This window comes from Pleurodeles waltl, chromosome 9 (genome assembly GCF_031143425.1).
Source record: "Pleurodeles waltl isolate 20211129_DDA chromosome 9, aPleWal1.hap1.20221129, whole genome shotgun sequence".
In the NCBI taxonomy this organism is placed as follows: domain Eukaryota; kingdom Metazoa; phylum Chordata; class Amphibia; order Caudata; family Salamandridae; genus Pleurodeles; species Pleurodeles waltl.
The window spans coordinates 809,797,278-809,824,418 of NC_090448.1; the positions used below are offsets into that span (position 1 = coordinate 809,797,278).

Sequence of the window (27,141 nt, forward strand, 5' to 3'; positions counted from 1 at the left end):
TCACAGTGGTTGCAGAGGTCTAGTCATGCACACCATTACACGTTTGCTGTGTGCTGCAGGGTAAAGAATGACTGCTTAGTCAATCGTATGCAGCAGACTTGGTATTGTGAAAAGGCTGAGGAATGTCTCACATCCAAGAATGCAGGTCAACAGCAAGCCAGAATAAAATTGGGAAATTGCCAAAGCAGCATTGACCCTTGGAAGACTAACAATACTTAACTCGATGGCTATCTTTATAGAGAATCATTCACTTTGTACTGCAAGCACTTTACATTCACCTATGTCACTGAACCAAACTTGATGTGACAGAATGCAACGAATCAAACAAACATTTAACCAGGGTCACAGTGAGAGATGAGGTGGCAGACACAATTACACCACTGCCCCTCCTGAATGCCGCTATGGAGAGAGAAAGGTGTAGGGATGGGTGTACCTATTACTGAGTCAGTAAAGTGGGTCAATGAGAAAAGTCACATTCCAGCCTGTTGGGTCAGCACAGAGACTTGGCCAGGTGAGCTTGACTGTTGGCTCTGCACACCACACATCCTCTGTTCACACAACACATTCTTTATTCCACCAAAATGAACAGAGGAGGACAGGATAAAGTACCATTAATGTGTTTGCTGAACAGTACTCAACACAATTTCAGCACAAAGAGATTACTGCCACATGTGTATAATAGGTACAAGAAAGTAATAAAGAAGGAGAAAAAGAACATTACAAAACGCTTTGACATGTATCTTGTATAAAAAAGTAATGATATTGATATCTGTACTAAAGATGTAAGAAAGGGCACAGTGAATAAAAAAATATTATATAAATCATAATGAGTGTGATTGGAAGAATTAGCAAACACGGGTAGGGAGCAACCACTAGTGCCATTAAATAACAGCAAGTGAAGCTGGCAAGATACAATTTTTCATTAAATATTTGGGTTGATGAGGATGGCAAACATTAAATCAACTAACATGCAGAAAAGAAACTGGCATGAAAAACTGTCGCTGTGACCTGAGGAGAAACACAAGGTTTGCCTGACTATGCGGGGCTGGTCTGCGTCTTCCTTGAGAGCTGCCTTAATCCTAGGAATGGATAGAAAAGGCCCAACTGACTGGAGAATGTGTGTGAAAAACATCACAAAGGAGCCATAACATTCCCACAGCATAGCTAGTCGAGAGAAGCAAGATCGAAGAAGAGCATTGTCTAGGACATGCAGTTTCAACTTCATCTGCCTTTGATGTGACTGGGAGACTGCATCAACCCTGGCCCATCCCGAACCAATAGGGTGCCATTATGCCCACACTCCAGTTACAGAAGGATCATGAAGATGTATATATTCACACCCATTATGGCATTGCTTCTGTTGGCTTAAGAAAGCCTCGATTCCAAAAAGGTTTTAACCATCTTCATTGTACTGCTTCAAATATGTAGACCCCCAAATTTTTTGTTGTAACCCTAACACTAAATCCAGTTTACGGTGGGAACTGGTAAAACAAATGACCTCTGCGGGTGCCAAATCACAAAAGGGAGGAGGGAACACATTCCCTGGCATACCAGCACAAAGTTCGCCCAGATACATTGTGGTAACACACACTCTTGTTCAATGGGTGCCCTCACACTGGAAATTCTGTACAAACAGGCCCACTTTAAGTACCCTTTGGGACACTACAGTGAAGCCTAGGTCTTTACGTCATCTTAACGACTGAATAAAATCACAACCGGATGGGTACTTAACCACTTGTTGGTTTTCATCAACTTGAATTGTACTCTAACCAATGATCAAACCTCATTGGTTGCCAGTGACTTCTGAAGGAACCTTCTGAATTATAACAAGAGATTTACTGGGATGGAGGCCATGTTTCGTGTCAGTGTGTTTGTTTGTAGATTGTTGTGTGCAGTGGAAAATTAGCAACTACGTTAGGGACCACAAAGTTGTCCAGTGTGGTGCCCAAGATTGGACAAGTATGTGAGTTTGGTCCACAGCGCCAGCATTTGTAATCCTTGCACTAGACCACATCTATTTGGAGAAAGAAGTCCTTGCAAGAAAAGTGGCCTGAGAAATTTTATAGATCCACTAATGGCCCCAAGTGGAGCTCTTAAAGCATAACCTTGACCAAAAGGTGAAATTGTCCAAAACCAGCATGCAGAACACAGAAACTATAAACACATTTAGGAGTCAGAGCTCGGTCCCAGAAAGTGCTAGTAGCTTCTTTGAAAATTCTACTTGTAAATGATTTATACCCAAAACTGTTAATAAAAGTGTGTTTTTATTTCAACCTAAAGTACTGTTTGGACATTGAAGGTGTTGGCGAGTTATTTGCCGTCTGAGTGTTCGCAAGAGGTGAGTGGGAGTGCCTAGACATGAACCACTTGCCTGATGTGCCACATGACCTTGAGCTGCATTCCACTGATGAGGACTAACAATGTTAAAACTGGTCTAAGAGCGTTGTGCTCTCACTCGGAGAGGGCATGGCCTAGAAGCTCAGGACTGACTGTTCCTGTTGTAGCAGAACCAATATTAATTTGCTTATACTTGATACCTTTCTGTAGTGGTACAAACAAGCTAAAGGTGAAAGGTTTGCAATGTGTTAAGAGCAATTACCAGTGGTTAAGAATAATTCAAGAATCTGCACCCATTACTTTATAGTTGGTTAAGTGCTTATTACGGTGTCAAACTGTATCTGAGTTTGTAGTGCCTACCACTCCTGAAGACACAGAGTGAGAGTGCCCAAAAAGAGTAACTTCAGTCTCTAACTGCAATCCAGTGGTATCCTATATATGGTGGCGCCTGGACAGCTGTAGTATATGGGAGGGCACCTAAAATATTCGGCCAAAAAACAGCTGACTGCTGGAGGACCACACAATATAGGTGTTGCAGTGAGTAAACTCAGACTTCAGACTTCTGTTTGTCGTTCCAGCAATAGTGGTTGTTGCACATGGGATAAAACGTACAACTAGAGGGAATATTCTGCTTTGACAAACGTCAGCCAACCTGCAGAATCAACGATAAAATACTTGCTTCCACCACCTGGTTGAAAGGAAGAAACCCTCCCTGGTAGTATTCTGCATTTTAATTGATGTTGAAGTCTTGAAGCCATTTTCTCTGTCATCTGTTAAATTCACTTCCAGACCAAATGCGGTGAAGAATAATGTAAGGTGAAGGCTGTGTCCCAGTGCATTGTGGATTGAGGGTGATGTGATCAAGAATCATTCAAGCATTATCTGAAACCTAAAACAAAATCATTAACAAAAGCAAACTGTACAGTTCGAATCAAACTAGACGGCAGGAGAATGTGTAGCAATTTTATCTGCACATGATGCATGTTTCACATGTTCCTTCACAAACAAATAATTGTCAGGCCACTTTTGCAGAACAAGGAAATCTGCTACTACATGCCACTGCAAAGACATAAGTAACCACAGACAATGCAACAACCACAAGTGCCCACAAAGAAATCAGGAAGCATGTAGATATCAGTATTTTTATTTTGTTTATTTTTAAAAATGTTCCATAATATAAAAGATGCATGTAACCCCTCCCCGTGGTGTGCTCCTCCAAACAGGGTGCAGGTGCACACAGCCCTCACCACATTTAACAGGCATGCGAGTTCACCGGAAAAGCACCTGTACACCGCATCTGATGATATAGTATAATAATACAGGATACAGTAAGTAGAAATAGACAACCAAGGACAATGCTTAGCGAGAAAAAAAAGTACAAGGACTACAGCACGAGCTGTGGCATTATATAATAAGCGTGAAATTACGGATGCTGCGCTCCACTACATAGTGAAAGATTAACACAATGCATAGTAAATCCGTGAGGGCACTAGATCTCAGGGGAATGGCTCCTTGCCTCACCTCCACACAACCATATGTGTTACTTAAAAAATTGCAGAGTTGTGCACTAGATTTTGGGGGCACTAAAAGGTGTATTAAAGGCACAAGGGCAAATACGTAATGGAAGTTAGATAACCGTGATTCATCTGATATGTTATGCCATTTCAAGTGCCTTTGGTCAATTCTGCAAGGCTCTCTGCTTGATCAGCTGGTATGTTACAGAGTACCCTCTTCGATCGCCCATTTTCCGATAGGCAAAAGAGCATTGACATTGCCTGCTACAAAAGCAAAACACTTTGGGCCCGATTCCAACTTTGGAGGAGGTGTTAATCCGTCCCAAATGTGACGGATATACCACCAGCCGTATTACGAGTTCCATAGGATATAATGGACTCATAATACGGCTGGTGGTATATCCGTCACTTTTGGGACAGATTAACACCTCCTCCAAAGTTGTAATCAGGCCCTTTGAGCCTAATTTAGATCCCGACGGAGGGGAATACTCTGTCACAAATATGGCAGATATCCTGTCCACTGTATGACGATCCCATGATATCCTATGGCGATCGTAATAAGGCAGACGGGATATCTATCACGTTTGTGAAGGAGTATTCCTTCTGCCAAGAACTAATCAGGCCCTCTTTTCTTAGGTCCCTCTGCTTCTATGAAGGGTAATGCTCTGCCTCTGAAGTGCAAGGTAACGTGTAAAGTGGAGAGGACATGATTATTTTTATGCTAAATTAATTTAACTCACTTTTCGTGGAACCTCAGCAGGGCCTCGGGCACTCCTGAGAAGTAAGTTACACTTCATATTTTGGTTCCAATGAGGTGACGGTTCATAGAGTTCTTATAGAATGGTCTAGCTCTGAAGGCACTGCCACCCGAGAACCCGACCTGTAAAATGTAGGATTATAAATAGCTAGCAGTAAATAACCGTTATATATTGTTCACTTAATGACTCTGAGTGACGTCAAATAGATAATGAGTCACTCAGAACATTTAGGTGGACAAACCCCGATTACACAAAGATACATTTCTATAACCGTGTTAGGTATATCCCCTTCATTTACACCCGTCTCTTGTCTGCTGTGCAGGAGTAGGAGTCGGCCTAGTGAAGTCACACATAACATGAACTCACCTGACATCAGCACCCTGTGCCCAATTACATATGATGTCATGCCCGCCACCACTTTTTGACCCGCTTTCCTATGCACCAACCCAATTTTAAAAAAGGTACCTGAAATCCTGCCACATTCCCACATCCCCTTAGCATTATCCACCCCTCTTTGCCGAAATATTAAGAAAATACCTCACCGCCAGCCACCCTCTAGTCCAGCTTGGGGAAAGACAACCCACTCAAATCACCCCTACTTCAATCCCCCTCCTCCTTTCCTGTGCCACCTTCATCCCCTCGCCTCCAAAACCGTGCTCACTGCTCTCTAAGAGAGTCACTCTTTCAGGCTCTCTGAGAGAAGTGTCGGCTTTGAAATCCTTCTGCAGGGCGAGCTTACAAAGTCCTGGGTTGACAGAAGAATATGGTGCTTGGAAAGGGGGAACCGGGGACTTCCACTTCTGAGATCGCAGCAGTGGGAACAACTTTTGTTTCCCAGGGCTGTGATTTTGTAGCAGCGAATAACAGGATTCATAATTCCGTATTCATGCAATGTAACATTTATCCTTGAATTCAAATTAAGAATTATATATAAATATCTAGTTTTAGAAAGACTGTTAAAAGTTTGCTGGTAAATGAAGTTCTATGAGTCTGGAGGAAATGCTAAACACCGTTGGATGTCCTCTGGTTTAGTGAAAACTGGTGGAAGAAATTCAGCCAATGAGTTTTGCTCCATATTTAATCTTCCTTCTAGAGGTTCAATGGTTCTCAGCTACCACAAATTCTAAAGTAGGCCTGTAAATCCAACAGAAATCATGTTGAATGATGTACAGCGAGACAACACGTTAAGAATGAAAAGGCTCAGACTCGTCCCAACCATGAACATACATGAGTAAGTAGTATGCTATAGTCATCTTGTCAAAGAGAAGATGCAACACTTTAAAATCTGGAAAGGCACTAAGAAGTCAGAAGAGGGGGAGTTTTGTCTCACCGGGCGCCTGCAGTTTAGTTTGGAAATTGGTATACTACTTCCCAACATTGAACGGGTGTATCGTTTGTAAGATAGTACCAGCGCACTCATTTTCACTGTTGTCAATAAATCACTTTACACTGTCATTTTTGGAGCACCTGTTCTATTGATCTTTGTCTAAACTAATAAGATTCGACAGTAATTCAATACACTGTTCAGTGTCTTACAGACGAATAATAAATTCGGGTATTTGCTTTAATATTTTAAGCCTAAACGGTTCCCCAAGGGAACCGCTGGTTTTATTTATAAGTAATTTTAATTATACATCATGCCTCTTTCTTCCATCACCCTACAATTCCTTCATCTCACTCCCGCAGATGATTTTCCATCTCTGCTTTTTCCCTTCGTTGCTGTTTTTCTTTTTCCTCCTCTTGGTCAAAGTCTGATAATGGGAAATAACTCCTGGCCTCCCAAAATAAGTACTGGTGCCCACACTCTACAGCCATTGGAACAATTTAAGCACTGTCTCCGGGGCATAAATAGGTGGGTGTTACATCACAATAAAGGCACACATACATAGAAAACACGGCTGGTTCCTACAGTATTTGAGACAGACATGACTAATGTTACACTGCCAGTGAGATAACGCCTCACACAATGTGTATCTGGCTTTTTTGCTTGGAAACATTTCTGATCAAACAAAACTGGTTCATACCTTGTTCTAGTAAGTTCAGATCAAGTACGTCCCCATAAGGAACTGAAAAGGCACATGAAAGTCCTTGGTAGAGGTCGGAGTGGTTAAAGGAGGTTTGCTGTGTCGAGATGGGTAGTTGGTGCTCTTCAGAAATTAAATGATTTTTATAACACTCAATATGGCACTTCTAATAATTCGTTATATTTGTAAGAGCAAAATATTTAAAAAGCTGAAAATAGAAGACAGTGGACATTTTGTTTTTCTGTTCAATGAATTATGGAAGCTTGTATGCACTTCCTCCAAGTGAAGCTGAAATTGTAAGCAAATTACACATTTTAAGGCTTAGCCCTTCAGCAGCAGAAGATGAAGGATGTTGAGCTTGAAAAGCTCTAAAAACATTAAAATGAAAACCATGGCCATCAAGAGAAAGGAGGCAGGAATTATCAGAAAACCATGACCAGATGGCCCATTGCCGAGATGCTCTGCACGCAGAAAGGTAGGGCTGTGGAAGTGTCGAAAACTCTGCCTCAGGTTTCAAGAAAATGCTTTTTTGGAGCGAGTGGGTACATTACCTGGTAGAAAGGACACACAAATCAAGACTGGTTCTGACTAAAAAGCTCTTAAAAAAATGAAAAAAAAAAAAAGATGACAGTTTGTCCCACAACAAGACATGCATCAGGATAAACTGCAGGAAAGGAAATGTACATGCACGTGCAGCACATCTAACCGTGATTTTTGTTACAACTATAGGTAAAATACACCATCAATAACTTCTTCGCAATTATGGTAGACAACCCATATCAAACAGGTCTATCAAACAGGTCATGAATAATTTAGACACAGTGGACTCGCTGCTTTTTTTAAAACAATGAGACGAAAACAAGAAGAGAGGTGTATGTAAAGCTCAGTACGGTTTCGACGGACACATTTTATGACTAACGGTTTATTTAAAGTTGCTTATTCCATGTGTTGATTATCTATGTACACTGCTTCTCATCTGGGAGCCCCTAAGCCACGAGGTATATTGCAAGGCACATGTGCAAGGCTGCTGTGGCCAAATAAGATGAAGTAATGGCGCCTACTAACTGAAGTCCATGTTCATCCTTCATGCATGTCAAAGCTCTTCATGGGGGTGTGGAGGAACAGGGACATAGGTGTCATCCGTAAGCCAAAATGCAAACCGTATGTTTGAAGCACCCCAGGCCAGAGAAGTGAGGTGAAGGCAGGTTGGCCACGCCGAGCGAAGGACTAGAAGAAAGCGCTATACATGGAGCAAGCTTCGCCACTCCCAATCTGAGAGGCACTGGGGGATGCATCGGGTACACAAAGCTTGTAAGTGGTGAACGTCTAGGCACAGCCGGAACTTTGGCTTCGTCTCTAAGCAAACATGGTCATCTGTAACCACTGCAGAGGGCAGATAACAAAAATGAAAAAAACAATAAAATAAATAAAGCAAGGTACAGACATACCATTCTCCATGAACCACCCTTTAAGCAAAGAATTCCTGTACCTTAAATAGGTCAAAGGTGACCCTTCCTTCTTTTTGTGTATCCATTCCCTGGAAGAATCCTGTGGGGTGAAAGAAACAGTGTTTGTTACCAGTGTTCATGTATGGGCTGTTTAATCCGATTCCACTCCACTCGGGCTACAAGTCAAGACATCCGCCATGGATGTCAATATGAGTCCCAAGAAAGGAGCCGCTGCTGGTTCTCACTTGCCTCTTGGTACCCGTGGCAGTGTCCATGCTATCCCTGTCTCGGAGGTCGTGAAGGCAGTAGCAGGAACGGAAAGGAAACACTGAACACTATTTTTACTTAACCCCCGCACTTGGCCCACTCCAATTAATGTTATTTCCCAAATACATTTATGAATAAATTCACAATAGGCGAGTGTGTAATTCCGAGCTACCGCTCTTTTGCCTTTCACAAGCTCTCAGCGCCAAACTAAAGGCTGTTGTGGGGCTATTTCTAGTACTTTCTCAACACATGCTAAAGCCTGTTAGGCCTCGCTAGAGGGATGGAAAGCAGCACACAAACACTACAGTCCGATGTGAAGTCATCAAGCATCGGCGGGTGTACAAAGCCATTTCCATTAACTCTAACATTTTGTTGACTTGACAACACGCGTCAGGAGTTTTATTTTCAGTCTTGAATTAAACAATACACGATTAGCTTCTTAAATGTATTCTAGGGAAAGTGACTTTAAAAGCCCAGGGGAAGAGACCATATTGACACAAGGAAGCTCATGCTGCTAGAATACTTAATTATTGCAACTTTATAGACCAACCACATTCCAGGGGTGAGAGTGACAGTCACCCTTCATGCCCCTCCAGTCCTAGGCCTATCTGAAGCATCCTCTCTAGGGACCACAGTGGCGGGGCTCAGTTTTTGTGCCCATTCAAATCCTTTCCTCTTTTTGAAAGGAATAACTTTTAGTGGCTAGAGAAGGGTTCTGGCTCACAACTCTCGGCTTCCTTTCCCTGACTGGCTAGAGTGAAACAAGCAAAACTCATGACTCCCCTTCATTACTCAAAACACAGGAAGCAAGGGCACTCACTGAACATGGTTTCAAGTCGCACTAGGCAGCAGACAAAGTTGTCAAAGTCAACAGCCAGATCAGGCTCTGCGTAGCGAGTGATGATAAGCTGGTGCAGGTTGTTGTTCAGTTTGAAGCCTGTAAAAAAGTGAAAACAAAAAAACACTTCAGTGACAGTGTGACACACTTTTGTTCACTTCCACTCCAATGTCAGGCCCTAGAGGACATACTCCAGAGTCTGAAATGTTGGAACTACGTCTGAGGGAATGAGGAAGATCGGTGGTGCAGAATGGTGGTGGGACCACTTAATCGGTTCTCACTTGGTACTTTTCTTTATTCAACCGAACATCAGATGTTTTCAGCCACTTTTAGGCCCACTTATTAAAGGTGGTGAAAGATCTCACACTACAGTCGGAGATCAGCCCCCAGAGGTGGAATGAGATGTATATAAAAAGGATAATTTAAAACAGGCAATATCTCTGTAAGTATGTTGTGGCTAATATGCAGATTAAATCAAAAGGAGGTAGCTTCCTTTCACACACAGTGACCTTGGCAGGACTGATATTTACTGCCTATATGTGTTCACAGGTCATCACAAGTGGCCCAGTGCTGCAATGTGAATACAAAGGGGAAAAAACGAGTCATCCCCCAGGGGACGTCTAATCAGTCCCATCGCTGATCCAGGGTTGAAGGGACGTCTAGCAAATGTAAAGAAAAAGCACATTTGCAGGTTGGAAAGTTGCAACAGGATCTTTTCTGGCTGCTAACTTTTTATGAGTCCGCACACAACCATCTCATGTCACTGCTAGCAGCTATCAATCCAGCATCTTATCACTGTCTGAATACGTTTTTTTAACTGGTCTACTATTCACCCTCTCCACCACTGCATTCGACTGTCGACTACATAAAGCCTTCTGGCAATGTATGACTGAGCTCCCTCAAAAATACTTTCCTCCTTGCAGGGCAGATCAGTACCCCTATTTTCAGTGACCAGATCACCCACAGCCTCTTAACTCAAGAACAACATAAACCGGATCCCCTGCCATGTTGCCTTTTGTGTGCTGTTTTTACATCTATATAAGCTTCTTCCTCATAGACAATGGGGGCATCGCCCTCCTGTCCTCTTCATTTCTCCCATAAAACCTACTGATAACTATCCAATCAAAAAGCTAATCATCTTCTTCCTCAACCTTGACAGGCTTTCTACACAAACAGATCTGCTACCTTATTTTACTTCTACTGCAGACAACCACAAATTATATCTTGTAATCACCATTTGCTAACTTACTGTGTCTCAGAGGAAGACCGCGCTGGACATTCATTGTCTACAAGTTCACAAGGGCTTCATGATGCGATTTTAACTTAAAGTGAAAAATCATAACCTTTTTAAAATGTACCATATCCCAAAAAGAGAAGATAACTTTCTGAGGCTATCAGTACAACGCCACTGATGCCTATACAATACATATTGCTAAATCATTTTACAAGTGTGGTAAAGCTGTTCCCAAGTCCTAAAGGCTGTTTGCATCCTCCATCAACACAGCCTTACATTTCACATACAAGTTAGCATTTGTCATTTCTTTCCTCAGCCTTCCAAATAACATTGCAAATAGTTTACACTTTTCGAACAACTTGCCCTATGAAAATGTTGTTAAAAACATATTCTCTGTGTTTCACATAATATTCTTCAAGACTCAGTTGATTTGTCCCTTTCACCGGGTTAGCCTTTCCTGACTCCTGCACCAACCTCTTTCGTGGTCTAATGCCCGCTTCAAACCTGGTCGGTGTTGCTCTTGATCATGTATTTCTTTATATTCAACCTATTTTCCCTTAAACTGTGTAAAACCTGTCACAACCACGTGTTCACTGGCAGTCCTTTCATATATCAGAATGTCATCCAGGACATACATTATTCCTTTAATAGCCTTGAACAATGAATCTCGTAAGCCTTTCGACACATCAGATGCAAACGCCAACCATCTGGCAAAAAACAGTTCGTGAAGCAATCACCACGTGGCCTGATAAACTACAGAAAATGCCTTGCACCAAGTTGTAACATTAGTAGAGAACATTTATGAGACAGATCCAAAGTGTTGGTAAGTTTGACATGCTCTAATGTATCATCTACTTATGTGACCTTTATATTTGATAGGGGATTCGAGTAAATCCAATAGTTATATATTCAAATTCCAATGACTCCATAAAAAAACACACTTTTTTACCTTCATCTGGTTTCTGTGGAATAACCACTGAAAAGCCTCTACTAGTTCAATCACACCACACTCTGTGACTGCACAAAAATGTGAAAGGTCTTTCTAAAATAGAGCCCGGTACCAGCAATGGTCTTTGCAACAATGGTGGTGACGAAAAAGTGCTGAACAACCTTTAATATAGAAAGATACAATAAAACTTCATTTGGTGAAGTCGCAACAGGGGCGCCCTCAATGGCGGGGTGGAGTTCTTGATGGGTCCCTTCTGTCTGCAGCTCGCAGACACCGGGTTATAATTACCCTGAGGGAGTGGGGGGAGGTTGTGTGGATAGATGCACGGATACATGAGTGAAAGGATGGATGGAAGGATGGATGATTGAAACACAGGATGAATGGACGGCTGAAAGAGTGGATGAAAGGAGGAGTGAAAGAGTGAATGGATGATGAGAGAATGGATGAGTGAAAGGATAAATGGATGGATGGGGTGAAAAGTGGATGGATGAGCAAAAGGAAGGATGGATTGATGTAAGGATGTATAAGTGAAAGAATGGATGATGAGTGAAAGGGCAGGTAGATGAATGGGTGGATAAAAGGGTGGACGGATGGATGAGTGAAAGGGTGAATGGAAGAACGGATCACAGTGAAAGGATGGAAGGATGAGTGAAAGCGTAAATGGATGAGTGAGTGAGTGGGTGGATGGGGCAAAGGCTAGATGGATGAGTGAAAGGGTGGATGACTGAGTGATAGGGGAGAGGGATGTCTGAAAGGGATGGTGAATGGATGGAGTGAAAGGATGGATGAGTTAAATGGTGGGCAGATGATCAAAAAGATGGATGGCTGAAAGGAAGGACGGATGGATGAAAGGGGGATGGATAAGTGAAACAATGGATGGATGGATAGGTTTTAAGATAGATGGACAGGTTTGGATATGGATGGGCGGACGGATTGACAGACAGATGGAATGGTGATAGACTGGATGAAAGACTGAATGGATGAAAGAACAAAAATGTTAATGATGGATATCAGTGAGAAAATGGAAGGATGAATGGATAGATGCTTGGATGGAAGAGACAATCAAGCTCTTCTGGGAAGGATTGCGATGACTTGCTTCGTTTGCTTGGTGTCATAAGTGGTTTGGTTCAAAGTGGGGGTTATTTTAGTTAAAATGACATACCGAAAGTAAAAAGGTATCACTTTTGTAAAATACCATCAACCATCACTCAAAGCAAAATATGGCAATTATATAACTCAAACCCACCTGCAGACTCAATGGCCAGCCTCATTTCATAAGCACTCATGCTCCCAGACTTGTCCACATCAAACTTACGGAAGGCGGTCTGCAAAGAAGAGAGGCACTAAAGTGAGAGACTTTAAGGTAAGTCGGTTGAGTGGGACGAGGTTTTCACTGGAAACTTTAAAAAATAGTTTAAGTCTTCCAAAAAGGGATTAAAATCATCCACGTCGCCAAACAAATTGTCAATATACCACAACAATTCTCCAAAATAAATACCAAACAACTTGAAGCTGGAACTGGGTAAAAATGTTCCCATCTCCTTGAGCTAAATATTCACTTTATCTAGAAATTTGTTTAAAAAAATGACCTTAAAAAGTGAAACTTTAAGAAACAGAAAACCACCACCATAAAATCTCCGATTGAGAAAGGCTTGGCTATGCGGTATACTATGTAGAGAAGGAAAGACTCCTTTTTGCTGGTCTTGCACCAGAAATTTGCCCGACGTGGGCTGCCATAGGGGCTAGAAGACTCCCTACAATATCATCAAATTATCTTTTTCTTCTACTCTACCTGTCCATTAGAGTTAGGCAACCTTTCACATTGTTTCCTGCATAGATTTCGCACACTGTGAATGTAATTTAAAAAATGTGACGAAGGAGGGAAGACTTACAAGATAGTTCTTGATTTTGTTCCACAAGATATTGAATTCCACGAGGCCAAGTTTCCCATTTCCATCTTTCTGGAACCAGGCAGTTAAGGAGAAGTATCAGGACAAGATTTCCAACATAGAGGAAGAAGCTTTGCCATCCATGAGGCCTTATGCCAGCTTAAAGAGAGCAGGAAACTGCTTGACAAAAATACACAAACTTTAACGTATGGACAGATAATGGGAAGATGTATCCTGACCATTCAGAAAAATACCTCTGAAAAGTAGGTTTAATTATTCAAATAACTATACTCCCCTGGGCTCAAATGAAAGCACTGTTCTGCAAGTAAGACTTATACCTGTCTTAGTAATGCATTGCTACCTAATGTCTGGGAGCAAGCTTTGCAGGAAAAAATCTTTGTGAATCAGGATGTCAACATTTTTCATTCTCAAACATCTGTCGTAATAATTTCATTAAGTATGGTATATTTGACATAAATCCCTTTTAGGCTTTATTTATTAGAAGGAGAGACCATCTATACTCCCTCCCGTAAAAGTATTTTACCTTTTTGTTCTCTAAACAGGTTCTCCCAATCCCAGTGCTAGCCGCTGCTATTCCATTATCAGCTGTTAGCACAACTCTTCACTGTTGAAGTGCAGGGCTGTGCACCTCCAGTCCCCTTTCGACTTCTGATAGCAACAAAAAACCAAATTACATTGCCCATTTGTGCATTGTAATGGGGAACATTTGACAGTCCTCCACCACAAACCTTCTCCATTCCACAGTGGAGTTGTGCATTTTAGGTCTGCTCTCTACACCAGAAACGGAAAGTTGACTGGCAATGAACTAATCTGTTAGTTATGTGCTAATGTACTTTGCTGTTTGAACTAAACTATGTTTTGCACTACCCTTCCATCCCCACTTGCGCATATTCATCACCATCAGGCAGCCATGTCTCCCAGACACCACCAAACAGCATACAGTTAAAGTATAAATGCCCCTATCACCGCCCACCCCCTTCTCAAACACCCTCATGTTATTTCTGTATCTTGGGACATCACCAGGATGCAGGGTGGCGGCTACAACATTTTATGGGATTTCATTAGAGAAAGCACTCAAAAGGATGGTGCTGATGAACCCTTTGTTAATGTCATTGTACCTCAGCCTGCTTGTGCTGCGCCACAATGGTGATGGGGGGCTGGAGTTGCTCGACTCCTGTCAGGTTCAGCACAGATGCAAAGCTGTATGTTGGTCAGCTGACTGGGTGGAGCACAGCAGATGGAGCAGCAGAACACTCTGATTTCTGCCACTTCCTGTGAGTAGCTGGATATCCTCAGGTGAGGAGTGGGAGATGATGGGAGCATATTTCTTTATTCTGTTTAAAGCCTCCTTGGTTAAATACTGGAGAGGAAAGTGGGGCTTGTTTAAGCCTTTCATCCTAGTTTTTGTTTGGAGAGTTTACTGAGATGTCCAATAGGAGTGTTCATTTCTCAGCCTACGGGATTAGTATGTGTATATATATATATATATATATATATATATATATATATATATGGAAAATGTCACTTACCCAGTGTACATCTGTTCGTGGCATGAGACGCTGCAGATTCACATGCTTTGCACATCCCGCCATCTAGTGTTGGGCTCGGAGTGTTACAAGTTGTTTCTCTTTGAAGAAGTCTTTTCGAGTCACGAGATCGAGGGACTCCTCCCCTTTTGGCTCCATTGCGCATGGGCGTCGACTCCATCTTAGATTGTTTTCCCCGCAGAGGGTGAGGTAGGAGTTGTGAATTATAGTAATAGTGCCCATGCAATAGAGTAAATATGTATGTCCATAATGTAGTTTAAGGTGATATATTTACAAATTTACAAATGTTCAAGATCAACTTCGAAACGGCTACAGGCTCCCGGGGAGGCGGGTGGGCGCATGTGAATCTGCAGCGTCTCATGCCACGAACAGATGTACACTGGGTAAGTGACATTTTCCGTTCGATGGCATGTGTAGCTGCAGATACACATGCTTTGCATAGACTAGTAAGCAGTTATCTCCCCAAAAGCGGTGGTTCAGCCTGTAGGAGTTGAAGTTGTTTGAAACAAAGTTCGTAGTACTGCTTGGCCTACTGTGGCTTGTTGTGCTGTTAACACATCCACGCAGTAGTGCTTGGTAAACGTAGGAGGCGTAGACCATGTGGCTGCCTTACATATTTCAGTCATTGGAATGTTTTCTAGAAAGGCCACAGTAGCACCTTGCTTTCTAGTTGAGTGTGCCTTTGGTGTAATAGGCAGTTGTCTTTTTGCTTTGAGATAGCAGGTTTGAATGCATTTAACTATCAATCTAGCAATGCCTTGTTTTGAAATTGGATTTCCTGCATGAGGTTTTTGGAAAGCAACAAATAATTGTTTTGTTTTCCGAATTTGTTTTGTTCTGTCAATGTAGTACATTAACGCTCTTTTGATGTTTAATGTATGTAGTGCTCTTTCTGCTACAGAATCTGGCTCTGGGAAGAACACTGGTAGTTCTACTGTTTGATTCAAGTGGAATGGTGATATGACTTTCGGTAAGAATTTAGGATTTGTTCGTAAAACTACTTTATGCTTGTGTATCTGAATAAATGGTTCTTGTATGATAAATGCTTGTATCTCACTTACTCTTCTTTGAGATGTGATGGCAATTAGAAATGCAACTTTCCATGTTAAGTATTGCATTTCACATGAGTGCATGGGTTCAAAAGGTGGACACATGAGTCTTTTTAAGACAATGTTGAGGTTCCACGAAGGAACTGGTGGTGTTCTTGGTGGTATAATTCTCTTTAGGCCTTCCATAAACACTTTACTCGTTCTCGCGTTTACCGGACAGCTCACTACTACGCTGCTTCATGGTCATTTATATAGGCTTATCAGGGCCTCCTCATATCTCCATTTTCACGCAAGCCTTTTACGTACGTACCTGCAGCTGCCTGGCGCAGCCACACTTATTACAGTTCTTTACCACTTACTCAGCCTTGATGAAGTCACCTGTGTGACGAAACACGTGTTGGCTGTATCTCCACGATGACTCAATGCTTTCTAAGCATCTACAAATAAAGACACCATCTGCAAACAGGATTTGAGACTCGTTTTAACTATATACTTCCCTCAACCCACGGAACCACACCAGGAATATCTTTTCCTGCTTTACTGTTGGACATTACTCTCTGTGTGCTGTGGCCAATTTGTCCCATTTTGTTCTAGGGTACTCCTAGTACCCTTTTTGGTGCCTACCGGGCAGTAAGGCACCGGGCCGTTTTGCACCGGACTTTACTCTTACTTATCTATTCTGTCTAAACCACATGTCTACTGTCTAGAAGAGCGGCGCCTCTCACCCTTACTGCCCTCATTTCTCTATAAACACTTTTATGACTGGTATCCTAAATAGTGAAGTCGAGTGCGTAATTTGCAGATAAGCTGAAATTGCGGTAAGATGTATCTTAATGGATGAAAAAGCTAGCTTTGACCTTTGCAAATGTAGTAAGTAGCTTACGATGTCTTTGGCAGATGCGTGTAAGGGTTGAATTTGATTATTATGGCAATAATAAACAAATCTTTTCTATCTATTTGCATAGCAATGTCTAGTGGTTGGTTTCCTAGCTTGTTTTATGACTTGCATACAGTCCTGTGTAAGGTCTAAGTGTCCGAATTCTAAGACTTCAGGAGCCAAATTGATAGATTCAGCGATGCTGGATTTGGGTGTCTGATCTGTTGTGTGTGTTGAGTTAACAGATCTGGTCTGTTTGGTAGTTTGACATGAGGCACTACTGAGAGGTCTAGTAGTGTTGTGTACCAAGGTTGTCTTGCCCAAGTTGGTGCTATTAGTATGAGTTTGAGTTTGTTTTGACTCAATTTGTGTACCAGATATGGAAGGAGTAGGAGAGGGGGAAAAGCGTATGCAAATATCCCTGACCAACTCATCCATAACGCATTGCCCTGAGACTGATCTTGTGGGTACCTGGATGCGAAGTTTCGGCATTTTGCGTTTTCTTTTGTTGCAAATAGGTCTATTTGTGGTGTTCCCCAACTTTGGAAGTAAGTGTTTAGTATTTGGGGGTGAATCTCCCATTCGTGGATCTGTTGGTGATCCTGAGAGAGATTGTCTGCTAACTGATTCTGAATCCCTGGAATAAACTGTGCTATTAGGCGAATGTGGTTGTGAATCGCCCAATGCCATATTCTCTGTGCCAGGAGATACAACTGTGTTGAGTGTGTTCCTCCCTGTTTGATTAGGTAATACATCGTTGTCATGTTGTCTGTTTTGACAAGAATGTGTTTGTGGCTTATTATGGGTTGAAATGCCTTTAACGCTAGAAATACTGCCAGTAGTTCTAGGTGATTTATGTGAAACTGTCTTTGCTGAGTGTCCCATTGTCCCTGGATGCTGTGTTGATTGAGGTGTGCTCCCCACCCTATCATGGAGGCATCTGTCGTTATTACGTATTGTGGCACTGGGTCTTGGAAAGGCCGCCCTTGGTTTAAATTTATATTGTTCCACCATTGAAGCGAGGTGTATGTTTGGCGGTCTATCAAAACTAGATCTAGAAGTTGACCCTGTGCCTGTGACCATTGTGATGCTAGGCACTGTTGTAAGGGCCGCATGTGCAACCTTGCGTTTGGGACAATGGCTATGCATGAGGACATCATGCCTAGGAGTTTCATCACCATTTTGACTTGTATCTTTTGTCTTGGATACATGGCCTGTATTACATTGTGAAATGCCTGTACCCTTTGTGGACTTGGAGTGGCAATCCCTTTTGCTGTGCTGATTGTCGCCCCTAAGTATTGCTGTGTTTGACACGGCTGAAGGTGTGACTTTGTGTAGTTGATTGAGAAACCTAGTTTGTGGAGGGTTTCTATGACGTAGTTTGTGTGTTGTGAACACCGTTCTTGCGTGTTGGTTTTGATTAACCAATCGTCTAGGTACGGGAACACATGTATTTGTTGCCTTCTGATATGTGCGGCCACTACTGCCAGGCATTTTGTAAAAACTCTTGGCGCAGTTGTTATTCCGAATGGCAACACCTTGAATTGGTAAGGTACCCCTTGGAATACAAACCTTAAGTACTTTCTGTGTGAAGGATGTATCGGTATATGGAAATATGCATCCTTTAGGTCTAGTGTTGTCATGTAGTCTTGTTGTTTGAGCAGTGGGATTACATCCTGAAATGTCACCATGTAAAAAGTAATGTGATTTGATGTAGGTATTTAACGTTCTGAGATCTAATATAGGTCTTAGAGTCTTGTCCTTTTTGGGTATGAGAAAGTACAGAGAGTAAACTCCTGTTCCTTTCTGATGAATTGGTACTAATTGTATTGCTTCTTTTTGTAGCAACGCTTGGACCTCTAGTCCTAGAAGGTCCATGTGTTGTTTTGACATATTGTGTGTTTTCGGTGGGACGTTTGGAGGGAATTTGAGAAATTCTATACAATAACCATGCTGGATAATTGCTAGGACCCAAGTGTCTGTTGTTATTTCCTCCCAATGTTTGTAAAACTTGGTTAGTTTCCCCCCACAAGTGTTATGTGTTGGGGATTTGTGACGTGGAAGTCACTGCTTGTTTTGAGGAGTTTTGGGACTTTGGAACTTCCCTCTACTCTTTTGGAATTGTCCCCCTCTATATTGTCCCCGAAAACTTCCCCGCTGATATTGGCTCTGATAAGTGGGCCTTGTTTGTGAGGTTGTGGCTTCTGTAGTTTGTCCTCGAAACCCCCCTCTAAACTGCGTTTGCGAAATGTGCCTCTGTTCTGTGGGGAGTAGAGTGCGCCCATGGCTTTGGCCGTATCAGTGTCCTTTTTAAGTTTTTCGATAGCATTGTCCACCTCCGGCCCAAACAACTGCTGTCCGTTAAAAGGCATATTCAGCACGGCTTGTTGTATTTCCGGCTTGAATCCTGACGTACGCAGCTATGCGTGTCTCCTTATGGTTCCTGCTGTATTTACTGTCCTAGCAGCCGTATCTGCTGCATCCATTGCTGACAGTATCTGATTGTTTGAGATACTCTGTCCTTCTTCCACCACCTGTTGTGCCCTTTTCTGGAACTCCTTGGGTAAATGTTCAATGAAATGTTGCATTTCGTCCCAATGAGCCCTATCATATCTTGCCAGCAGTGCCTGTGAGTTGGCAATGCGCCATTGGTTGGCCGCTTGTGCTGCCACCCTTTTCCCCGCAGCGTCGAACTTGCGACTCTCCTTGTCTGGAGGTGGTGCGTCTCCCGAGGTGGGAGAGTTTGCTCTCTTGCGAGCTGCCCCTACTACCACAGAGTCTGGTGTTAATTGCTGCGTGATATATACCGGGTCTGTTGGTGGTGGCTTGTATTTATTCTCCACCTTTGGAGTTATGGCCCTGCCCTTCACAGGCTCCTGAAACACCTGTTTGGAGTGTTTCAGCATTCCAGGTAGCATAGGGAGGCTTTGGTATTGGCTATGCGTGGAGGATAGTGTGTTAAACAAAAAGTCATCCTCAATAGGCTCTGCATGCAGGGTGACATTATGAAATGCCGCTGCTCTTGACACCACCTGTGTGTAGGCTGTACTGTCCTCAGGTGGCGACGGTCTCGCTGGGTAACAGTCTGGGCTGTTATCTGACACTGGCGCATCATAAAGATCCCATGAGTCGGGATCATCCTGACTCATTCCAGTATGAGTTGGGGATTGCATCAGTGGTGGAGTGGCTACCTGTGATGTGTGCGTTGAGCGTGGTGGAGATGGTGACGGTGTTATTTGTCTTGCCACCTTTGCCTGTGGCTGCTTGTCTTTTTCTTGAAAGGCAAGTCTTCTTTTCATCCTAATTGGGGGAAGAGTACTTATCTTCCCTGTGTCCTTTTGGATGTGGAAACTTCTCTGAGTGTAGTCTGGCTCCATTGACTCTAGTTCTTGTCCGAACTTATGTCCTTGCATTTGTGAGGACAGTCCCTGTTCCTCTGTATAGGAACCTGATTTCGGTTCCGAGGCCGGATGTTTCGGAATCGAACCTTTTTTGGCAGTCTTTTTCGGCTCCGACGACACTTTTTTTTATTTTCGGCATCCTGCTCTCTCGGTGCCGACTTGTTTCGGTGCCGCCGTTTCGGTGCCGAACTTGCTCGGACCCGCTGTCTCTGGGTCGAGTCTGCTGTGTGCCGAGTCTGCGGTGTATCTCGACCGGAGTCGGATGTCTTTGACACATGCGTGCCCTTTTTCGGTGCCGATGTTCGGTCACCTATTTTTCGGGTTAAGCCATGGCCTGCTGGCAGTGGCGTCCCCTGGGCTTTTGCGGTCTTCTCGTGAGTTTTATGCGTCGACGTCTTACTCATGGTTTTAGGCGTCTGTTCGGGATCGTCCGAGTCCGACTCCTCGATGGAGAAGGTTTCTTCTTCCTCCTCCAAATGTCTTTGTCCTGTCGGCGCCGACGCCATCTGCAGTCTTCTCGCTCTTCGGTCTTAATGTCTTCCTCGACCGAAACACTCGACAGGCTTCACAAGTCTCTACTTTGTGCTGTGGAGACAAACAGATGTTACAGACCAGGTGCTGATCTGTATAAGGATACTTGTTGTGACATTTGGGGCAGAAGCGGAATGGGGTCCGTTCCATTAGCCTTGAAGAGATACGTGGTTGGGCCGACCAGGCCCCGACGGGGGAACGAAAAACCCCAAAGGGCCACCGGAGCTCTTCAAAAGTTAGTGTCAATCTGTTGTAACTAACCCGATACCGAACGCAAACAATACCGTCGAATTTTCCGAGATTCTAACTATCTTTCTGAACCGAAATGTGGAGCGAAAAGGAACACGTCCGAACACGATGGCGGAAAGAAAACAAACTAAGATGGAGTCGACGCCCATGCGCAATGGAACCGAAAAGGGAGGAGTCCCTCGATCTCGTGACTCGAAAAGACTTCTTCGAAGAAAAACAACTTGTAACACTCCGAGCCCAACACTAGATGGCGGGATGTGGAAAGCATGTGTATCTGCAGCTACACATGCCACCGAACATATATATATATATATATATATATATATATATATATATATATATATATATATATATATATATATATATATATATTTCTATATATATATATATATATATATATAATGTCACTTACCCAGTGTACATCTGTTCGGCGTGACACGTAGTGCTGCAGATTCACATGGTATGCGTATCCCTTCCGACATATAGTGTTGGGCTCGGAGAGCTACAAGTTGTTTTTCTTCAAAGAGGTCTTTTGAGAGTCCTAGGATCGAGTGACTCCTCCTCTCAGTTCCATTGCGCATAGGCATTGACTCCATTGTTAAGATTGTTTTCCCGCAGAGGGTGAAGAAAGGAGAGAGTAGAGAAATATGACGAGATGTCCACGCAAATGTAAATGTCTAAACATATGTACAAATGTTAGAAACTTAAACAACTACAGGCTTCCGGGGAGGAGGGAGGGTGCATGTAATTCTGCAGCACTACATGCCACAAGAAGATATACACTGGGTAAGTGACATTTTCTGTTTGATGGCATGTGTATCTGCAGATGCACATGCTATGCATAGACTACAAAGCAGTTAGTCCTCCCAAAAAGCGGTGGCTAGCCTGTAGGAGTTGAAGTTGTTTGGAATAAAGTCCTTACGGCAGCTTGCTCTACAGTGGCTTGTTGCTGTGAAAACACAATAGTGTTTTGTAAATGTATGAGGGGTTGACATTGTAGCTGCTTTGCATATATCAACCATTGGTATGTTTCCTGAAAAAGCCATTGTCGCACCTTTCTTTCTTGTAGAATGTGCTTTAGGAGTGCTCAGACGTTGTCTCTTTGCTTTGATATAACATGTTTGTATACATCTAACAATCCATCTAGCTAAATCTTGTTTTGATATAGGATTGCTGTATGTGGTTGTTGGAAAGCAACAAAAAGTTGCTTTGTTCTTCTAAAATCTTTAGTTCTGTCCATGTAGTACATAAGAGCTCTTTTGAGATCTAATGTATGAAGAGTTCTTTCTGCAACAGAATCTGGCTGTGGAAAGAAGACTGACAATTACACTGTTCGATTGATGTGAAAAGGAGATACTACTTTTGGAAGAAACTTTGGATTTGTTCTTAGTACAACCTTATGTTTGTACACTTGGAAAAAAGGTTCTTCAAGAGTGAATGCTTGTATTTCACTAATTCTTCTTAAAGAAGTAATAGCCACAGGGAAGGCGACCTTCCATGTTAAAAATTGAATTTGGCAAGAGTGCATGGGTTCAAAAGGTGGTTCCATGAGTCTGGTAAGTACAATATTTAAATTCCATGAATGAACAGGTGGTGTTCAGGGTGGAATGATGCGTTTTAATCCTTCCATGAAGGCTTTGATAACAGGAAATCTGAACAGAAAAGTAATGTTGAATAGTTTGTAAATATGCAGATATTCCGGTAAGGTGTATTTTAATGGATGAAAAAGCAAATTAGATTTTTGTAAATGAAGTAAATAGCATACAATATCTTGTATAGATGCTGTAAGTGGATCTATGGTTTTAGATTGACAATAGTAGACAAATATTTCCACTTGTTTGCGTAGCACTGTCTAGTACTAGGTTTTCGTGCCTGTTTAATTACTTCCATACATTCTGATGGAAGATTTAAATAACCAAATTCTATGACTTCAGGAGCCAAATGGCTAGATTGAGAGCACTGGGGATTGGATGCCTGATTTGACCTTTGTTTTGCGTTAACAAATCTGGTCTGTTTGGGAGTTTGGAGTGAGGTACTACAGATGGGTCTAATAGTGTTGTATACCAATGCTGGCGTGCCCATGTTGGTGCTATGAGTATCCTGTTGAGTGACGTTTGCCGTAATTTGTTGACTAGAAATGGAAGGAGTGGGAGAGGAGGAAAAGCATAAGCAAATATCCCTGATCAATTGATCCATAGAGCATTACCCTAGGATAGGGGATGTGGGTGTCTGGATGATAAGTTTTGGCATTTAGCATTTTCGCTTCTTGCGAATAGATCTATGTCTGGTGTTCCCCAGTTTTGAAAGTACTCTTGAAGTACTTGGGAGTGAATCTCCCATTCGTGTGTTTGTTTTGTTTGTGATTTTTGCTGAGGAGATCTGCCAACTGATTGTCTATTCCTTGAATGTATTGTTCTAGTAGATGAATTTGATTGTGAATTGCCCATTTCCAAATTGTATGGGCTAGAAGGGACAGCTGAGATGAATGTGTCCCTCCCTGTTTGTTGAGATAATACATGGTTATCGTGTTGTCTGTTTTTATGAGAACATTCTTCTGTTTGAGAAGAGGTTGAAATGCTTTTAGGGCAAGGAACACAGCTAATAATTCTAAGTCGTTTATGTGTAGCTGTTTCTGTTTGACATCCCACTGACCCTAAATGGTTTGATTGTTTAGGTGAGCTCCCCAACCGATCATTGATGCATCTGTTGTAATTATGGTCTGAGGCACAGGGTCTTGAAACGATAGCCCCTTCATTAAAACTGCGATTCCATCATTGAAGGGACATATGTGTCTGGCAGTCCATCAACACTAGATCTTGAAGTTGACCATGTGCTTGTAGCCATTGTTGTGCAAGGCACTGTTGTAAGGGCCACATGTTTAATCTTGCATGTGGAACTATAGCTATGCAAGATGCCATCATCCCTAGAATCTTCATGATAAATCTTACAGTGTATTTTTGATTTGGCTGTATGAGTGGTATTAAATTTTGGAAAGCTTGTATCCTTTGTATATTTGGATAAGCTGGAGCTAGTTGAGTATTTAGGAATGCACCTAGATACGGCTGTCCTTGTGCTGGTTGAAGGTGTGACTTTTGCTAGTTTAAAGAAAACCCTAAAGTGTGCAGAGTTTCTATCACATAACAAGTATCTTTTTGGCATTGTGTAAGAATTCTTGATTTTATTAGCCAATCATCTAGATATGGCAAGACATGGATGTGTTGTCTTCTTAAGTATGCTGCTACTACTGCTTGACACTTTGTGAACACCCTTAGAGATGTTATGCCAAATGGCAACACTTTGAACTGGTACTGTTTTCCTTCTATGACAAACCTGAGGTATTTTCTGTGAGCTGGGTGGATGGGTATGTGGAAATATGCATCATTGAGGTCTAGAGCAGTCATAAAATCTTGTTTGTGCAATAGTGGAATAACATCTTGCAGAGTTACCATGCGAAAATGCTCTGACAAGATGTATAGATTTAGGGGCCCTCTATTATGGGCCTGATGGTGCCATCTTTTTGGGGAATTAGGAAGTATAGTGAGTATACTCCTGTTCCTTGTTGGGACTGTGTAACTAATTCTATTGCTTGTTTGAACAGTAGAGATTGTACATCTTGTTGTAACAGAACTGTATGTTCGGGGGACAACTTGTGATATCTTGGCGGAATGTTTGGAGGGGTGGTTATCAATTCTAGGCAATAGCCATTACGGATAATACCCAGTTAAAAGTGATTATATTTTCCCAATGAGAGTGGAACTGCTGTTGTCTTCCCCCCCACAGGAGATGTGTGGAGTGGACGGGAGGAAAGGAAGTCACTGTTTAGGTTGTGTTGTTGTTTAGAGGTTTGGAATTTACCTCTATTTCTTAAGTATTGACCTCAATATGATCCTCTAAACCCACTTAGTTGATATTGGGTTTGTTGTGGTTGGTTTGTTTGGGAGGTGGAAGCCTCTGAGGATTGTGGTTTAAAACCTCCTCAAAACTGTGGCCTGCAAAATAAACCTCTATATGGGGTGGTGTACAAAGCGCCCATTGCTTTCGCAGTATCGGAGTCCTTTCTCAGTTTTTCAATAGCGGTGTCCACTTCTGGGCCAAAGATGTGCTTTTTATCAAAAGGCATGTTAAGTACAGCCTGTTGAAATTCTGGTTTAAAACCAGAGGAGCGCAGCCATGCATGTCTTCCGTTTGTGATGGCAGTGTTTATGCTCCTTGCAGCTGTATCAGCATCATCAAGGGCAGATCTTATTTGATTATTACTAATCGCTTGCCCCTCTTCTACTACTTGCTGTGCCCTCTTCTGGTGTTCTTTTGGGAGATGCTGTATAATACCCTGCATTTCATCCCAATGGGCCCTATCATAGTGGGCTAGAAGTGCATGAGAATTTGCAATTCTCCACTGATTTGCTGCCTGTGTAGCAACTCTTTTCCCCCCTGTGTCAATTTTTCTGCTTTCTTTATCAGGATGAGGTGCATCTCCTAAAGACTGGCTATTTGCCCTTTTTCGTGCTGCACTGACTACCACTGAGTCAGAAGGGACCTGGTGAGTAATGTAATCTGGGTCAGAGGGGGCAGGCTTATACTTTTTATTGATTCTAGGTGTGATAATCATAGATTTAGCAGGCTCTCTAAAAATTTGGTCTGCATGTTTTACCATGCCTGGTAACATTGGGAGACAATGATACTTGGAATGTGTAGAAGATAATGTATTAAATTAGAAATCTTCCTCCAATGGCTCTGAATGCATGGTTACTCCATGATAAGCTGCTTCCCAGGATATGACCTGGATGTATGCAGTGGTATCTTCTGGTGGAGATGGTTTTGATGGGTAAGTATCTGGGTCATTATCTGGAATGGGATGAGGGTCATAAAGATTCCATGGGTCTGCCGTATCTCCTTGTGAATATAATGAATGTGTTGGAGAAGGCATTGTTGGTGGGCTGGTGTGAGGTGGGACAGATAATTTGGAGAATGAGGAGAAGTATGAAGAGGTATTGGCTTCTCCTTTTGTTTTTGCACCTTTGCTGGTGGCTATACAGAGTGCAGTTCCTCTTGGAAAGCCAGCTTTCTTTTTCGTTTTTAAAGGAGGTGCAGTGACACTTCTTCCTGTCTCTTTATGGGTGTGTATTCTAGATTGTCTCTCATCCATGATTTGTAATATGGGCTCAAAGTCAAGCTCTTCCTCAGAGGTTTTATGGGTTTCTCTCAATTATTTTGACAGTCCTTGTTCCTCTGTATATGAGGATTTTTTCGGCTCCGAAGTTTGTTGTTTTTTCGGTCTCGGAAGGTCTGGGTTCCACAGCCGACTGCCGAATTTTTTACTCCTAAGCATGGGCTTTTTTACCGGAGTCTGAAACGGAGCCTTTGATAGATTTACTCAACTCAGAAGTAGACGGAGGAGTGGCCTTGTTCGGCGCCGACCGTCCTTTTTCAGGCCGAACTATGGCCTTCCGGCAGTGGTGTACCCAAGGACTTTAAATATCTTCTCCGCAGGAGTGTAGGGGCAGACGTACTCGCATACTGTCCAGCTGTATGGGTCTGTTGTCCTCCGATTCCTGTTCAGAGTCTGTGTCTCGGATGGAGACTGCTGTCTGTGACTGCTCTTCTTCAGCGACGTCGAGATGTTCACTGCTTTTCAACGCCATTTCGAGTCTTCTAGCTCTGCAATCTCTGAGAGTCTTCTTTGAACAAAATGATCGACAGGCCTCACAATTTTCCTCCCGATGGTCTGGAGAAAGGCACAAAATACAAACTAAGTGCTGGTCTGTATAGGGGTATTTGGCAGTGCACTAAGGGCAGAATCGTAATGGAGTCCGATCCATCAGGCTTTCCACGTGGTAGGCCCGAATAGGCCTGAGTTGGGCGCAAGCGCCCCGAAGAGCAAAAAGAAGGTTCGGACAGTACTACTGGTTCAATGCTAGATGGAAAATGCGACTGAAACTATACCGACGAATAAGAAGGTTTTCTAAAGTTTTCCGAATCGAAACCTCGGATCAAGAGGAAACAAGTCCAAACCCGGAAAGAAAACAATCTAACAATGGAGTCAATGCCCATGCGCAATGGAACCGAGAGGAGGAGTCACTTGATCCCGTGACTCTCAAAAGACTTCTTAGAAGAAAAACAACTTGTAACATTCTGAGCCCAACACTAGATGTCGGAAGGGATATGCATAGCATGTGTATCTACAGCTACACATGCCATCGAACATACA

General features: G+C 42.6%; 1 protein-coding gene across 1 annotated transcript in view; it reads right to left on the reverse strand.

Annotated features, from left to right (window-relative positions):
• Nucleotides 1-3,475: 3,475 nt before the first annotated feature.
• The window catches only part of CAPN1 (calpain 1), a 332,385-nt gene continuing 308,719 nt past the window's right edge, over nucleotides 3,476-27,141 (reverse strand). Inside the window, exons 18-22 of the mRNA XM_069208074.1 lie at nucleotides 13,262-13,330; nucleotides 12,616-12,694; nucleotides 9,169-9,285; nucleotides 8,123-8,181; nucleotides 3,476-8,016 (exon numbers count right to left, since the gene is read on the reverse strand). Of these exons, the coding sequence (XP_069064175.1) occupies nucleotides 7,990-8,016; nucleotides 8,123-8,181; nucleotides 9,169-9,285; nucleotides 12,616-12,694; nucleotides 13,262-13,330 (351 nt within the window). The 3' untranslated portion in view covers nucleotides 3,476-7,989. The remainder of the gene's footprint in view (nucleotides 8,017-8,122; nucleotides 8,182-9,168; nucleotides 9,286-12,615; nucleotides 12,695-13,261; nucleotides 13,331-27,141) is intronic.